General features: G+C 40.8%; 1 protein-coding gene across 2 annotated transcripts in view; it reads right to left on the bottom strand.

The window, feature by feature from the left end:
• The window catches only part of LOC308082248 (receptor-type tyrosine-protein phosphatase gamma-like), a 164,200-nt gene that overhangs the window by 54,078 nt on the left and 92,728 nt on the right, over window positions 1-17,394 (bottom strand). For both annotated transcript variants that reach the window (XM_080423929.1, XM_080423930.1), the window contains exons 5-6: window positions 7,712-7,807; window positions 2,950-3,016 (exon numbers count right to left, since the gene is read on the bottom strand). In XM_080423929.1, the coding sequence (XP_080280055.1) occupies window positions 2,950-3,016; window positions 7,712-7,807 (163 nt within the window). The remainder of the gene's footprint in view (window positions 1-2,949; window positions 3,017-7,711; window positions 7,808-17,394) is intronic.

Here is a 17,394-nt window from a genome sequence, read left to right as displayed (position 1 = left end):
TCACAACCTTCCACATATTTTGCAACTTACCGCAATTTCACCGCATAAAATTGCAAAAACGCATATTTCATTGCGTTGTACAGGAGGGTCTAGTTTATCTCCCGTGGGAAACCTATGTAGTCTAGTGTTTAACCTGCACGAATACGTGCTAAAGCCAGAGTTAAGCCCAGCGTCAATCCCAATGCCATCAATCACATGCCCCATGTCCTTATCTAAAAAACAGAGTTGACAGTGCGGTCCACACACACACTGTGTCCTCACACAACACTGCTGGCTTTTTGGGGAGTGGTTGGTGCGTTTGACAGGCGAGCGGAGGAGACCAAAAAGGCTGCTTGGCGTGCCTCATCTGTGCCCTCTGTGCCCGTTTCAGTATTCACCGCCTCTCTCTCTTCTCTCCTCCGTCTTCAGACAGTGTACGTGCCCTATCGCTCATGGGCCGCCCCGACACGGTGACGGATGGATGGCTGCGGTTAACGAGCTAGTGGAAAACCCACCACCCTAACAGAGGCGGAGGCGGGCCGCGTTAAGCAGCCCAGCAGGAAGAGGCTCCATCACCCCGAAAAACAAACCGCACCCACCCACACCAAAGCTCCCTTTCAGCAGCAGAGAGACGCCGTTTTCAGCACGAACCCCCCCCCCCCCCCCCCCCCCCGCTCACCAACGCTGAATGCAAACAAAGGAACCATGTCACCGCTCTCTCTACATCACGCACAATCACCAGGCCAGCCTCCATTAATCCATGAAGACCTGGAACGCGTCTGTGTGTCACTTTTTAGATTTGAGCTAAAAAGGTTTATTTTACACTTAGGCTATTCAAAAATAGCAGACCTACAAGCTCATAGCGCGGCACCGAGTGCCGCGCTATGAGCTTGTAGATCGAGCTTGTAGATCGTGAAAATCGTGAACATTTGTGCAAATCTTTGAATGTGTATTTTTTTTAAAGCAAACATTTTTAACTCAACTTTTGGGGGGTGGGTCCCTGGAACAACATAGTTTGAGATGGGGGGTCCACGGCCAAATGCATATCATTTTGGGTGGTCCTTGACATGAAAATGTTTGGGAACCACTGATATTATAGCAACGTACGTTCAAAGATTTGAGATTAAAAAAAAATCGCTTTAAAAAACATATTCAAATATTTGCACAAATTTTCACGATTTTTTTTTTTATAGATAAATAACAGATCTACAAGCTCATAGCTAAAGATATCTTAAAGATGACACAGATGCGTTCCCGGTCCGTATGGGTTAAAGCCATCCCCACCATTTCATCTTGGGGATCAGGGAGTTGAAATGCTAAAACGGGAGAGAGAGAGCGCCTCAATGAAGAAAAGTGCTCTGCTTGGTGAGATTTACCAGCCCAAGTAACGAGCGATGGGTTTATGGCCATATGCTTTTGGTTTATTCTCCTCCATTAACACATCCCCATCTATGTCAGTGGCAGGTTATAAAACAAGTCACACGTGTCCATGTAAACAGAACTGCCATGTTCCCGGGCCACAACAGGATGGGTGGGGGTGGGGTGGTAATAGAGAAATGCTGAAAAACGATCTGCATAACGTCTAGCGGTGACAAGGCATAATAATTCATGCTTTGCAGTGACACCAGGCCATGCAGTGAGACAATACCTCATAAGGTAATAGTTTTAACTGCCAGCACTCTGACAGCTGTGGCCTATGGGAGTAACGTGGGACTACGTATGGGAGTCTGTGGGTTTGGAAATGTGTTGACTAAATGAGGCGCAGATGCAAATAATTGCTCATGTTTCATCTAGTGTCGCTCCGTGGAGGGAGTGGTGCTATCTTGCATATTTTTTTTGGCTTCCTTTTGATGTGAAAAACTCTGTTCGCAGCTTGTCTTCATACTTTAATTTGGGGGATTAAACATGAAAGCCAAGGTTAAGTGTCTTTAAAAGAGTTGAACGAATGACCAGATGAGGGTTCCCATCCATGTCTTGTTTCCCACAGCAGGCAGGGAGGGGAAACTAGTCCTCAAATTAACCTCGGAAACATCCGAAAAGATACACCGACAACACGCTTAGTGGTTTCCAGTTGGATCATTGCTTTTAGCAGTACAGTAAATAATAGAATAGATAAAGACTCACACACAATGACCAAGAAAAACAGTGGCAATGCATCTAAGAATGGACACATTCAAGAGAAGGGAAATAATCAGACACTCTGAACTAAAACAAATCCCTACATCCACAAAATAGACGTTATTTTGTTGGTTCTCAACCTCTTCTGGACCCACTTGAGAATTTCAAAAGTGTTCGCGGCCCCGGTCAGACGGGGCATGTTTGTGATGAGCATGTTTATTTTAATAATCAATCAACAGATTGTGTTGTGGCTTGGATCAGGGGAACTAAAGTAGTACACTTTAACCCATTAAGACCTGAGGCGATTCTTTAAAAAAAATCTAAATCCTAACAGTTTTTGAAAAAAAAACACTTTTTTTTTTTCAAGATTTTTCAAAAATAGCAGATCTACAAGCTCATAGCGCGGCACTCGGTGCCGCGCTATGAGCTTGTAGATCTGCTATTTTTGAATAGCCAAATAAATCTAAAGTGACACAGATGCGTTCCAGGTCTTATGACAATGAGGTTTTAAAGAAAAAATACCATGACTTTGTTTTTAGTTTTTTTAAGATATTTGTTTGGGCTTTTATGCCTTTATTTATAGCGTATAGTAGAGATTGACAGGAAACGGGGAGAGAAAGATGGGGAGAGACATGCAGTAGAGATCGTCTGGAACGGGACTCGAACCCGCGATGCACTGTCAGGCTACATAGGAGCCTAGGTGCCCGGACCGCTAGGACAGCAGTCCGGTCCAACTTAGTTTTTTACATACAGTATATATTTGAATATTGATTATATTGACATTAAAATCGTGTCACGTTAAAATGGTGTCACGTACCATGGTGCACCACTCTTTATTCTACTGTTACGTACCATGATGCACCACTCTTTTCAATCCCTGGATGATGGGATCCACGGCTGGATTGTCTTTCTGCCCCAACTGCAGGAAACAGAAAGAAGAAAAAACCATGTGTCACCAAAGATAACACAATGCAGAAAATCACTAACAGCAGAAAAATATCACCAGATAACCATGAGCACAAATACAACATACTTTTTCTTTTTACACTTACAGTATGAAGTGATGGAGTAATGGTCATTTACCAATGTAGCATGACTGCAGTGTTGATTTTGACAGCAAATTTTTATTTAGTTTTAGTCATAGTCTTTTGAATAAAATTCGGTTTAGCTTTAGTCATATTTTAGTCACCTAAAATGTTTTACTTTTAGTTTAGTTTTAGTCGACTAAATATAAAGGTTTTAGTCGACTAAATATAAGATTTTAGTCGACTAAATCTACAAGTTGATTTAGTCGACTAAAATGTGTTTTGGCAGTGCCTTGATTGCGTCGTAATAGAGTACAGAAGTCCTGACGTCACTCGTTCATCCCCCGGGTCGTAAAGTAATTTCTCTATGGAGAATAACATTGGGTCATCTTAGAATCGTCTCAAATAAGAATTGTGGTCCAAAAATAAATAATAAACTGTCTCTGCGATATTGTCAGGGAGGAGGTTCTGTATCGTTTATGATAGTCAGTCAATTCAATTCAATTCAAAGGGCTTTATTGGCATGAGAAAACATACGTTTACATTGCCAAAGCAGAAAGCACAATACAACAATACAGAAATACAATCAAAACAAAAAATATGTACATTTGAAAGTCAGAATCTTCAATAGATCAATTTCTATGTACCAAGATCACTGGGTGCAGGTATAGTGCCGGAATATACACAATGATTAGTCTTTAGGGTGGTTGTGTTCCGTTTGATATCCTTCTCCTATCACAGCAACTCACGAATCTTGCTGCTGTGTTTGCACATTGTTGTACTTCGCCCAGCAGATATGGGAGTTTTTTTGTCATTGGTCATGTTTTCAAAATCTCCGTGTGTGGTTGTAATCTGTGGGAAGTATGTGTCTCTGATGTCTTGGTACAATGGACAGACGGTTAGGAAGTGTAGCTCGGTTTCCACTTCATTTTGTGTGCAGTGGGTGCATAGTCTGTCTTCTCTCGGGATACAGGTCTGCCTGTGACGACCTTTCTCGATCGCAAGACTGTGCTCACTGAGTCTGTACCTGGTTAAGATTTTTCTTTGTTTTGGGTCGGTCACGGTGCTCAGGTATTCTGCCACTGCGTATTCTCTGTTTAGGGCCAGATAGCATTCTAGTTTACTCTGCTTTTGTGTTGCTTCTTTCCAGTGAGTCAGTCACTCATACTTGATACAGTCTGTTTCTGGCGAAAATGTATCTACTTCGGCGGAAGTAACATTAGTGTTTTCTCACCGTCAGTTGATACTTCATATCCATAAGAGTCAAACCTCCGGGATCATTTGTTTATTTTTGGAACACAGTTCTTATTTAACGCGATATTAAACACGTCTATGGGAATTCAGAACGGGGGAAAAAAACGCGACCCAGGTAGGATGTGTGTAAATTACGTCAGACTTCGGTGCTCTATGGCTGTTTTATACTTGGTTGTGTGCTGACAAAAGCCGATCTACAAGCTCACAACAGCTTAGTTTCTATTTCGTTTTTATTTCGTTTTCGTCGGTGAAAAAAGGTAGTCTACGAACATTTTTCGTCATAGTTTTTTAGTCGACGAAATCAACATGACTGTGTACAACGATCCTTCAAAATGGATTCTACTCTAGAAACCAGTCGGCCATCAGCTCTTGTTTACCGACACCAGTGCTGAGACTGTTGATTAGAATGACTGGCAGTTTGTTTGCATCCCATACCTGCACAGCCTCACACAAAATATTCCCAATGTCCTACTTAGAGACAAGACTGGACCAAACGGTGGTGGGACGCAGGGACCCATCCTCTTTTGCTCAACATTAATTTAGGTCAGACAGACGAGAATAATTGTGTGGGACAGTGAATGCTGAATGTGGATAATATGAACACCTTAGAGGCCATTAACAGGCCCTCTGGGAGCACAAAAACAACCTCTCCTCATTGATTAGATATGGTAAATCTGTGCCAATGTGTTGTGCGTGTGTGTGTGTGCCCATTTAACCCATTAATACCTGGAACGCATCTGTGTCACTTTTAGATTTCTTTAGGCTATTCAAAAATAGCAGATATACAAGCTCATAGCGCGGCACCGAGTGCCGCGCTACGAGCTTGTAGATCTGCTATTTTTGAAAAATCGTGAAACTTTTTTTTTTTTTTTTTTTCAAAAAACTGTTAGGATTTAGAAAACATTTTGAAGAATGGCCTCAGGTCTTAAAGGGTTAAAAAACACCCTCGCACCGTAAACTGCAATTCAGCGAATTGCGCACGGTGGTGCTAATTGCAGTAAGCGATAGGGCTGTCAGGACCCAGCGGAGGCATTTAGGTCCTCATACACACACGGTCCGTCACTGTCTGGATGAAGCCCTACATTAGGAACACCTGTGTCCCCATTCCAGCGTTCCCCTGCTTGAGAAATGACCCATGCCTATGTACACTGATAAAGCTGAATATTACCATACAATGCCTATTACCCGTTATCGTTTGCAGGGGTGGTGTTGTTGGTAATAGAAACGGGGAAGTATAGCAGAGAGAGCGTGAACCTGGACCTGCAGTATAGTAATTATTCCTGGTTCATATGCTGGGGAATAGCTCACGAAAGGAAACGTCTGGCGAAACTGGGACAATTCATGAGTGGTCATCAATTTCCATGGGGTTGGGAGGGTTAAATGGTTTGTTTTTTTAATGCCGCTAAGGTCAAAAGACACACAGAGCCGAGAACCGTTTCAAGAAACAAAATTCATCATAATCACACCATCACATTACAGTTGCAATATAACCTACATACTGTACTAGGGGAAATATGAAGGTAAACACAGTGACGATCGACAGCTATAAAAGACATTACGGCGCTGCACTTGGAAGCGTTTTTCCACAACAGCGAGGACAGAGACGGGAGGACGACAACAATGAGGACATAGATGGCTGAAACTCTTTGGGGACGACGGTGACGAGAAAGGAGCTTTATGGGGGATAGCAGTGGAGGAAGTGTTGGCTCTCTGATTGGGTTTCTCCTCTGCCATAATGGCTCCCCGGAGGACACCGGGGCCAACAGAGCAGCGCCTGCAGCTACTGCTTTCACTGCCGTACTACTACTGTATGGGCTAATACAGAAGCAATGTAATTGACCATGTTCACACTGCGGCCATTTTGCTCTTACATCATGTGTATGATGTAAGAGCAAAGTGACTGGGGTGTGAACACATGGTCAATGCTGGAGGTGCAGGAAAACAGCAGTGGTGTAAAGTAACTAAGTACATTTACTCAAGTGCTGTACTTAAGTACAATTTTGAGGTATTTTTCTACTTTACTGGAGTATTTCCAATTTTCGGTACTTTTACTTCTACTCCACTACATCTCAGTGGCAAATATTGTACTTTGACTCCATTACAATTATTTTAAAACTTTAGTTACTTTGTAGATTATGATTATTATTACAAAACACATCTTAACCACTTTAGCCCTATATACATTTCGGTCATTTTAAAATAGCCGATCTACAAGCTCACCATGCGACGCATTGTGAGCTTGTAGATCTGCTATTTTCAAAAGATTGTTAGACATTGTATATACATTTGAACACTTGTGAAATGGGACATTCTACACAATGAGTATTTTCTGCTTTTGGTACTTTAGGTACATTTGATATCAATACTTTTGTACTTTTTACTCAAGGTTTTGTTTTATTCCGGACTTTTACTTGTAACAGAGTATTTCTACATTGCAGTATTGATACTTTTACTTAAGTAACAAATGAGAGAATCTTTCCACCACTGGAAAACAGAGTGTGTGTGTGTGTGTGTGTGTGTGTGTGTGTGTGTGTGTGTGTGTGTGTGTGTGTGTGCGTGCGTGCGTGCGTCTGTGTCTGTGTGTGTGTCTGTGTGTGTGTGTGTGTGTACAGAGGACAGGTAACTAGAGACCAGGAACAGAAACAGAGCAGACGTACGTGCGGCTCAAGAGAACAATCAATCACACACCCGGCACACGCCTGAGTGACTGCTAGCTTCCTTGCCTTCAGGCAGCGCTGTACATTTACTCAAGTGCTGTACTCTAAGTACAATTTTACTCTGCTACATTTATCTGGCAGCTTGAGGTACTAGATACTTAGTTAGATTATTAATAATGAATCAAATTATTAATTAAAAACATTATTCAACATTTTTTGCAAGTACAATAGCATTTATTGATCAATAATCGTATATAATGATAATTCTGAGGTGGTAATTCTGGATAACGAGTACTTTTACTTTTCTACTTTGACTTAAGTAATTTAGAAAGGCAGGACCTTTATTCGTTAAACTAAGTATTGTTGTGAGTAATGCTACTTTTACTTAAGTCCCAAAACCTGAGTACTTCTTCCACCACTGGCCTTCAGAGGCCTGGTCTGGTCACATCCAGTGTTGCCAGATTCTGTGAGAGAAATAAGCAACCAGGTCTAGGAAAACCAGCCCAAAAGAAGCGACTATGGGGCCACATGAGCACTTTAACATATACATCAGCTATTTGAAAATAGCAGATCTACAAGCTAGAGCTTGTAGATCGGCTATTTTCAAATAAAATCTTGCAGGGAAATTATAATAAGTAGATCTGGCAACCCTGGTCTCATGCCCCTGTCAGACCGTACCTCAAAGAAGAGCGCCATCACAGCGATGATGCGTCTCTCCTTTATGGCGGCGGCCAGGCTGTCGAAGTCGTCCGAGTTGTACAGGTAGATCTGCATCTGTGAGGAGGGAACAAACAGTGGTGTAAAGTAACTAAGTACATTTACTCAAGTACTGTAATTAAGTACAATGTTGAGGTACTTTTACTTTACCGGAGTATTTCCAATTTCCAATACTTTTACTTCTACTCCACTACATCTCAGAGGCAAATATTGTACTTTTACTCCAATACAATTATTTGAAAACTTTAGTTACTAGTTACTTTTCAGATATAAATAAAACATACATTAACCACTTTAGCCCTATTTTATACCTAGGCTATTTGAAAATAGCAGATCTACAAGTTCACAACGCGTTGTGAACTTGTAGATCTGCTATTTTCAAACATTTTAGTACTTTTACTTTTGGTACTTTAAGTACATTTTCATACCAATACTTTTGTACTTTTACTCAAGTAAATTTTGAATCCCGGGCTTTTACTTGTAACAGAGTACTTCTACATTGCAGTATTGATACTTTTACTTAAGTAAAACAGTCGAGTACTTTTTCCACCACGGGGAACAAAGCACACAAAAAAAAACCCGGCCTCAGCCAGAGACTTGTGGAGAGAACTATACAGCAGCTCTCCTGTTATCCATCATTTAGACAAGGCTGCTACGGCCGGGATTTGATGAAAAGCTATTTCGAGGGACACACCAAAAAGAAAAAAAAAGGGGGGTTTATTTATCATACAACATAAATCGCCCCATGATCTCTGTAAAGGACCTTTTCTTGTTGCTCCCTCTCTCTCTCTCTCTCTCTCGTTAACCCATTAAGACCTGAAGCCGATTCTACAAATGTCTTCTAAATCCCAACGGTATTCTGAAAAAAAAACGTATGTTTCTATATCAGTGGTTCTCAAACTCTTTCATGTCAAGGACCCCCAAAATTATTATGTATTTGGCCGCCGACCCCCCATCTCAAAATGTTTTGTTCCAGGGACCCCCCCAGAAGCAAAGATTAGAGTTAAAAATGTTCACTTTAAACAATATATATTCAAAGATTTGCACACATTTTCAAGATTTTTCAAAAAATAGCAGATCTACAAGCTCACGAGTGCCGCGCTATGAGCTTGTATATCTGCTATTTTTGAATAGCCAAAAGGGTAAAATAATGGGTTTTTTTTAGCTAAAATCTCAAAATGACACAGATGCGTCCCAGGTCTTACTGGGTTAAGATCAATCTAAGTTAAGTGAATGTGCTATTCCTGCATACTACTACTGTCCTTACTGTAATGATCCTGTGGAGAGGGGGAATTAATGTGGGATTACGGTGGTTTCATGCAGATGTGATCTAACAGCAGGACCTGCCTCTAATGGCAGCTACCAAATGGCCTCTAAGTCTAATCAGTCATAACACACTCTCTGAATTTACAACGTCATTTGGGATACGCATGAGTTTAGAGTACGAGTGGATGCATCGGTTCTTGGCAACATGTGCATGCGCACGCAGCCACACGCACACGCTCGCACACACGTACACACGCACACACAAACACACACGTGATATGCTTTAAGCCATTAACTCATTCAGTGCCACTGGACGTCTTAAGACGTAAAAAAATATATATATATATATATTTATTTATTTTTGGAAAAAAAATATTCAGAACCCAAGATATGATGATTTGAAAATGTTCTGCTCCATTCACTCTTTGTTTAACTTCTTACTGAAAAAGGCTGTATCTCGGCTCCTAAGCACTTTTTTTTTAACAATGAATTTTGGCTGTGGCACTCAGAGCCAAACTGCCAGAAATAAGTCAGGCACTGAATGAGTTAAGACCGGGAACGCATCTGTGAAATTTTAGATTTCTTTGGCTATTCAAAACATTTCAGAGATACAAGCTCATAGCTTGAGCTATGAGCTTGTATATAAGATTGTATATAAGATTAATATTCAAATGTCTACTGTATGTACAAAAATCAATCGTGAAAAGTATGTGCGAATCTTTGAATATACTTATTTATTTATTTTAAGTGAACATTTGTAACTCAAATCTGTGCTTCTAGGGATTTTACAAATGTCTTCTAAATCCTAACAGTTTTTTTGAAAAAAGTATGTTGCTACTGTATAATCAGTGGTTCTCAAAACATTTTCATGTCAAGAACCAACCAAAAGTATATGTATTTGGCCTGGAATCAAGCCATCCAGGCTCCTGGTGAATAATGGCCATGCAACATTTGATTCTGTGTCAAAACGTGTTTGAAAACCGCAAAAAAAAGAAGCATAAAAAGGAATAATTAGATATAGTATATAAAATGATATTAAAATATTTTTTGGACACAAATGTCTTGTGTGTCAAATGTTTAATATCTAATAAGGGTCCATTTGGTTACACACTCTCCATCATTTAGCTGGGGACCACCCTGGAACCCCCTCAAGGACCCCTGGTGGTCCCCGGACCACTGGTTGAGAACCACTGCCCTATAGGGATGCTAAGGTTCATGAGGATATAGAGGTAATCAGCTTTGTCCTGAGCTGTTCTAACCGTGGTCTTTAACGGCACCAATTTGTTGTCTGCCTGAGAACTCAGCAAGACAAGGGCACCGGTCATCCATCACCATTCAAATGTTATTAACTACATTAGCCAATTAGCTTGCCCCCCCCCCCTCTCCCAGACTTCATCTACTCACTGAAGTTGGCACACATGACCCGCTCCTGTGGAGAGCACACTTGGCAAACTCCATTATCCCATTAAGACCTGAAGCCCATTCTACAAAATGTCTTCTAAATCCTAACAGTTTTCTGAAAAAACGTATGTTTCTATATCAGTGGTGCTCAAACTCTTTCATGTCAATGACCCCCAAAATGATATGTATTTGGCCGCCGACCGCCATCTCAAAATATTTTGTTCCAGGGACCCCCGAGAAGCAAATATATATATATATATATTTTGCTTTAAAACAATATATAAGGATTTGCACACATTTTCACGATTTTTCAAAAATAGCAGATCTACACGCTCGTATGAGCTTGTATATCTGCTATTTTTGAATAGCCAAAGTGTAAAATAATGTATTTTTTTTAGCTCAAATCAAAAAGCGACACAGATGTGTTCCAGGTCTTGATGGGTTATTCAATTATCAAATACTTTCATGGCAATAAAAACAGCGCGTAGAACAGAGGACACGGCAATGAATAATCACAATGGCTTCGTTCTTCATTCAAGTATAATAAACTGCGGCCACTTCTATCACCAGAAGATATACGATCCATACAAAGAGTACACTGTGCCCTCCTATACAGTGATGATATAGTGATATATATAGATATATAATCCATACAAGGAGTACACTATGCCCTCCTATACAGTGTTAAGACAGTAGATGGGTCTTCTCAGTGATTCTCAACCCATTAACACCTGGAACGCATCTGTGTCACTTTTTGATTTGAGCTTAAAAAAAAGCATTATTTTACACTTTGGCTATTCAAAAATAGCAGATCTACAAGCTCATAGCGCAGCACCGAGTGCCGCACTATGAGCTTGCAGATCTGCTATTTTTGAAAAATCGAGAAAATGTGTGCAAATCTTTGAATATATATTGTTTAAAGCTTTACATTTTTGGGCGGTGAAACCGCCCCTATAAGTGAGGTTTGGATATTTGTACAACAAATCCTGCGCTGTGATTGGCCAAAAATGTACCCCGCCTAACCCTGCACCGTGATTGGCCAATCACAGTCTATTCAGGACTGTGATTGGTCACATGACACATGTGCATAGCCCTATATAAGAAACCATAACTTAAAAAAAAACATAAATTAGTTTTTTTTAAGTTATGGTTTCTTCCATCATAAAGAGTGTTTCAATAAATGTATTTATTTTTTGTACATGATTGGTTGACTCCATTCAGTATTGTGATTAGCTAGCAAGACACCGCCCACTTCACACAGGGTGTAATTTTTAACTCTATTCTTTGCTTCTGGGGGTCCCTGGAACAAAATATTTTGAGGTCGGCGGCCAAATACATATCAGTTTGGGGGTCCTTGACATGAAAAAGTTTGAGAACCACTGATATAGAAACATATGTTTTTTTCAGAAAACTGTTAGGATTTAGAAGACATTTGTAGAATCGGCCTCAGGTGTTAATGGGTTAATATCAAGATCCCCAGTTTGATCATGCATTACTGTAGGTCAGAGACACACTTTTTTTTAAATATCTCTGGGACCATAATCTACACTGTAAAGTCCTCAGTGTTAATTTAACTCTGAGAGTGTAAAAATGGAACCAAAAGGACCTGTGTGGTTCCGTTTGGTTCCATTTGTACTGTGCTACTGTGTACTCCTGGTAGTTTATAGACCCGTTAAGCGTCCATTTGGTTCCTATACCAATCAATCACTTATTGGGTGACCCCCTAGAACCCCTATAAAGGACCCCTGGCCGGTCCCCTGACCCCACGGTGAGTTTTGGGTCAGAGAGGCTAAATCTCATCCAATGGTGGTCCTTGGCTCAAATGCCGAATAAATAATGGACCTTGATATGAAGAGAATATCAGCGATGAAACGTTTCAGCCAACTTCAGGTTGATTGAGAGTAAACAATATTGTGAGGGTTATTGTATATTTACTGCTTATCATTTGTATCATTATATCATGTACTGGTACTCGGGTGAAAGGGGAGCAACAGCCATAAACAAGTACAGTACCCTAGGTGGGGTTGGCGAAAGGGCCTTTCTGTGTGGAGTTTCACAAAAAAACATGCAGTAATCCTGGTCTCTATATACTGCCTCCCCCTGGTCAGCAGGGGCGCCTGATGGAGGGGAAAGGAACTGGTTGGAATAACGTGTTCCTTCCACGCGCTACGTCCTACCGGGGAAACTCCCCCCCTGTCAGGTGATAAGAAGCGGACTGCTAACTCCTCATGCGTTGAAGGAAGCATGAGCTCAGTTCGGGGCAGAGGGAGAGTAGCGCCCAGGATTACAAGCTTAGGCATTGGCACTGGGTGAAAAATGGGTTACAAAATCGTGGGATAAAAATGTAGGAAAATAAATAAAAATAAACAAGTACACCTTCCTTGCATTGCTGAACCAGGTCCAATGTTTGTGTCGGCCCCGTATGAGAGTGTTTTGTGTTGGGCAGTACATGATGCATGCAATGTGTAGCTTTTGGCTTTTGCACTAAAAGCATGTACTTTCACCCCCCGAGTCCATTATTCACAATCCACAGCACTGCATGCACACGCATGCCCCACTGTGGTGCCATTCATAATCCATGTATAATTAACCCTTTAAGGCCTGAGTCCGATTCTTAAAATGTTTTCTAAATCCTGACAGATTTTTGAAGAAATATATAAAAATATTTTTTCACGATTTTTCAAAAATAGCAGATCTACAAGCTCGTAGCGCGGCACTCAGTGCCGCGCTATGAGCTTGTATATCTGCTATTTTTGAATAGCCAAAGAAATCTAAAGTGACACAGATGCGTTCCAGGTATTAATGGGTTAATCTAACCTCGGTGACATTCTAATATATTATTGTAACGGATCTCCCTGAGGCCTCCTGAGGGGGGTGAAATCACTCATTCATTTTTCATTGCGCTGTTTGAGAGAACAGGTGGTCCATCTATCGATTTCCCCCACTTCGCTCCTATACAGAAAAGACCATCAAGATTAATGTCGAGCTCCGAGGAGCCACGAGGCCAAGCAGTTCAACGGCCCTTTACATGAACGACGTGGTAGAAGTGGAGCAGTGCTGTGACTCCATTCACCATGTATGCGTCTTCTTGTCTATAAGTACGTATATTCATTCCATGCTTGCATGTGTCGAGGCAGGGCAAAAGTATCTCATTTGTATGCTGTCATTTCAAACTCAAAGGCAATTCAAAGTGCTTTACGTAAGGCATAATACATAATTAATAATAATGAATAAAAGGGCAAATTTGAAGTGTAGCTTTACTTTTCGTACTTGGTCATGTTGCCATAATACCATACAAAGCTGGCCCACCCAATCGATTTTGCAACAAATTTTTATTTATTTTTATTTTTTTATAATTATTTTTTTTTATTAAAAAAAACGTAAAATCAGGCAAAAATAATAATGAAATAACATAACCCTAGCCTAACCCTAACCCTAAAACCGAAATAAAGTAACAAAAAAACGCCCCAAAACGCCCAAAATCCGCCCAATAACCAAAAATCTTCGCCTGCCTAGGCCCAGCCTATACTAGCGTTCTGGCTGCGCCACTGCATAATACTAGCTTTTTCATTTCTACTGTACATTGACCTTGGAACCATATAGTGAATAAGAACGCCTTTGACCACAAACTTCTGATGTGTGTCCAGATTCACTAACACTGTGCTTTACTAAGGCGGATTGCACATGTTTTGCACCACAGGTGCATGAGCTAAAAGTGCAAAGCACTTATCGTCTCTACACACACCTGGTAGAAGAAGGCCAGTTGACAACACCAGGGGTCCCAACGAGCACCGTGGGTCTACTCTGCAGTGATCCCCCCTCAACAATAAATCCAATTCTCAGACCAAGAGCACACATTACGCCAATGGATCAGCTCCCTAATTTGCATTCATTTGCATTCTATGCTGGCATCCACGAGAACAAACATCCAGCCCAGAGGATGGCCTCAGCCAGTAAATGGATAATGCAGTGAAGCCAGGCTGACAAGCTGCCGTTTGGAGGTGTAACACACAGAGGCACAGAGAATTAACAACATGTCTGATTCTGACTATCGTTTTTTTTTTACCTCAGTCAGCATCCTTTATCTAGTTGTGAATAAACAAATGTTGGCTGGGCTTATTCTATTTTCCTTGAGACTCTAAACGCGTCAAAACTAGCACTTTATATTGCTATTTACATTATAACAGTTCATCCAAATAGCCACAATTCATGGGACTTACCTGTGGCTTTAAACTTTCCCTAAACTTGTATTTACATTTTCTTTCATTTTGTTTTTGCTTTATTTTAGTTTTTGTTTATGTTGGGCCTGGTGGTGGTGGTGTTCTGTGTGGTTGTTTTGTGTATATTTGATGTAATCAAAAATGAAGACATTTCTATTATAGTTTTTTTCTCTTACAACTCCATTTATTATGATAGGACAATAATGACTAATTTCATCACATAATAAACAATCAATCAGTCAGTCAGTGTATTAGGGTAATATTATCAGTGTATTATTAAGCCATGAAAGATCACCATCTTTTTATTTCGGTTATAATTCCATCCCACACTCCTCCCAAATGAAAACTCAAGGTAAAAACAAGGGTTGATTGGCTTGAAGTTGACTGACTACAGGCGACAGCAAAGCGACCGATTGAACTTTTGGAGTCGGCTCCTGACCAAGACCACTTCTTTAAAGACTGGCAGCAAATCAAATGAAAATACACATACAGCTAGCAGATGACCCCCAAGCCTCCAGACCCCCGCTGTTGTCAGCCCGGCCCCGAGGCCAGGTGTATTTAGCCCTCAGGAAATTAATGCAAATGAGCTTGTAGTGCACAAAAGCTACCGGGAGAAGCTCTGCGCTGGTGAAGAGCTTGCATAGCCATCAACCGCAAGGGCAAATTGCGTACTTCAACTTCAAGGCTAATTCAACAAAGCTGATGGCAAATGAGAGAATCAGCTACACATGCCTATAAAAGTGGCCCTGCAATTCAGTTCATACAACTGCATAATGGAATGGACACTTAAACGTTATCTCCAGATTATTTCAGCCTCAGAGAGTTGCGATAGAGACATTTAAGCAAGGAATATCCACTCCCTTGGTTGCCTTACTTGCCTTACTTACGTCTGTGCTTTTCAGCAATAATAGCCACCATTGCTTGAGTAGCCCTGACTGGATTCTTACCTCGCCTTTAAAAGATTTTAACTCTCTCAGTGCCAATGAAATAAAAAAATATGTTCTCTAAACTGCCAGCAATTTTCTTTTTTTTTTCATAGTAAAAAAAAAGTGCTTAGGAAGCGAGATACAGCCTTTTTCAGTTATAAGTTAAACAAAGAGTGGATGGAGCTGCAAATCTTCAGATAATGATATCTTGGGTTCTGAATTAAAAAATAAAAAATAATAATAATAATATTTTTTTTTTAACTCTGGATTTTTCGTTCTGGCACTGAGGGCATTCAGAAAAAACTCGGGATAACTCGGGGCTTGGCACTGAGAGAGTTAATTTGCGTAAAGCGCTTTACAATGTGTATTACATTCACCCACGTACACACACATTCATACACCAACGGTAAAAGGTCTGCATTTCTACAGCAGTGCAGTTTATCCAAAGCACTTTACAATGTGCATTACATTCACCCATTCACACCAAGGGGCCAGCCTGACGTATTTACAATGAGGCCGATACGGAAGAGAGACAGTTCATATGAATGGCCTGTAGGTGGCCTGCAGGTGTCAGAAAGAATATTCTCTCATTGTAAGCGGATGGGTTTTTGACGAACTTTAGACTAGATTTTCTTACCTTAATAAAAATTGTCATAAATTCTATATGCTTCCAGTCGCTAGTTTAAAGTCTCCTTTCAATCATCATGATATGCGTTTTGCTAAATTATGGTCCCATTTATTCTAAAATTGACGATAAAGTAGGCTATGCTCCAGGAGGGGCGGGATGATTTGATTGACAACCTACACAACCAATAGCATTCATTCCCCGCCCCCGCTCTTGATTGACAAGCTACCCAACCAATAGCATTCTTTGGGGATTGTTTTCCGGCTCCCTGGTCACATGTCTGGTCTCAAGCAATAGCGTTTGATAGCCGACGTGCTCGATTGTATATATTAAAGATGGCGGATTGCACACAGCCAAACAATAGGCTTCATTTTCGGTCTGTAGAAAGCAGAGGTGTGGCTTTGTCCATCTCTTTTATACAGTCTATGATTCACACACACACACACACACACACACACACACACACACACACACACACACACACACACACACACACACACACACACACACACACACACACACACACACACACACACACACACACACACACACACACACACACACACACACACACACACACACACACACACACACACACACACACACACACCAACCTGCTCATGGAGAGCAGCTCGGGGTTCAGCGTCTTGCTCGAAGCCACTTTGACACGAAGCCAGGCGGAGCCAGGGATTGAACCAGGAACCGTACGGCTTCCCAGGCGGCCACTCTAGTGAATGGCATGGCAAGCCATTAAGCCAACGTGGTCATTTACACACTGTGCATACACACCTTAACCCTTTAAGACCTGGAACGCATCTGTGTCATTTTAGATTTCTTTGGCTATTCAAAAATAGAAGATCTACAAGCTCACGGCACTCGAGCTTGTAGATCTGCTATTTTTGGGAAATAAACTCGAGAAAATGTGTGCAAATCTTTGAATATATATTTTGTAAAGCGAACATTTTTGACTCTCTTACAACTTCTGGGGGTCCCTGGAACAAAACATTTTGAGATGGGGTTCTATGGCTATATCATTTTTTGAGTACCACTGATATTATAGCAAATATGTTTTTAAAAAAAAAACTGTTAGGATTTAGAAGACATTTGTAGAATCCCCCAGAAGCAAAGATTTGAGTTACAAATGTTCGCTTTGAAAAAATATATATATTCAAAGATTTGCACACATTTTCATGATTTTTCAAAAAT

This window comes from Gymnoscopelus braueri (genome assembly GCF_963280865.1).
Source record: "Gymnoscopelus braueri genome assembly, chromosome: 3".
NCBI classification, from domain to species: domain Eukaryota; kingdom Metazoa; phylum Chordata; class Actinopteri; order Myctophiformes; family Myctophidae; genus Gymnoscopelus; species Gymnoscopelus braueri.
Note: the sequence above shows the minus strand (reverse complement) of the source record. Positions and strands in the feature narration are given on the sequence as shown.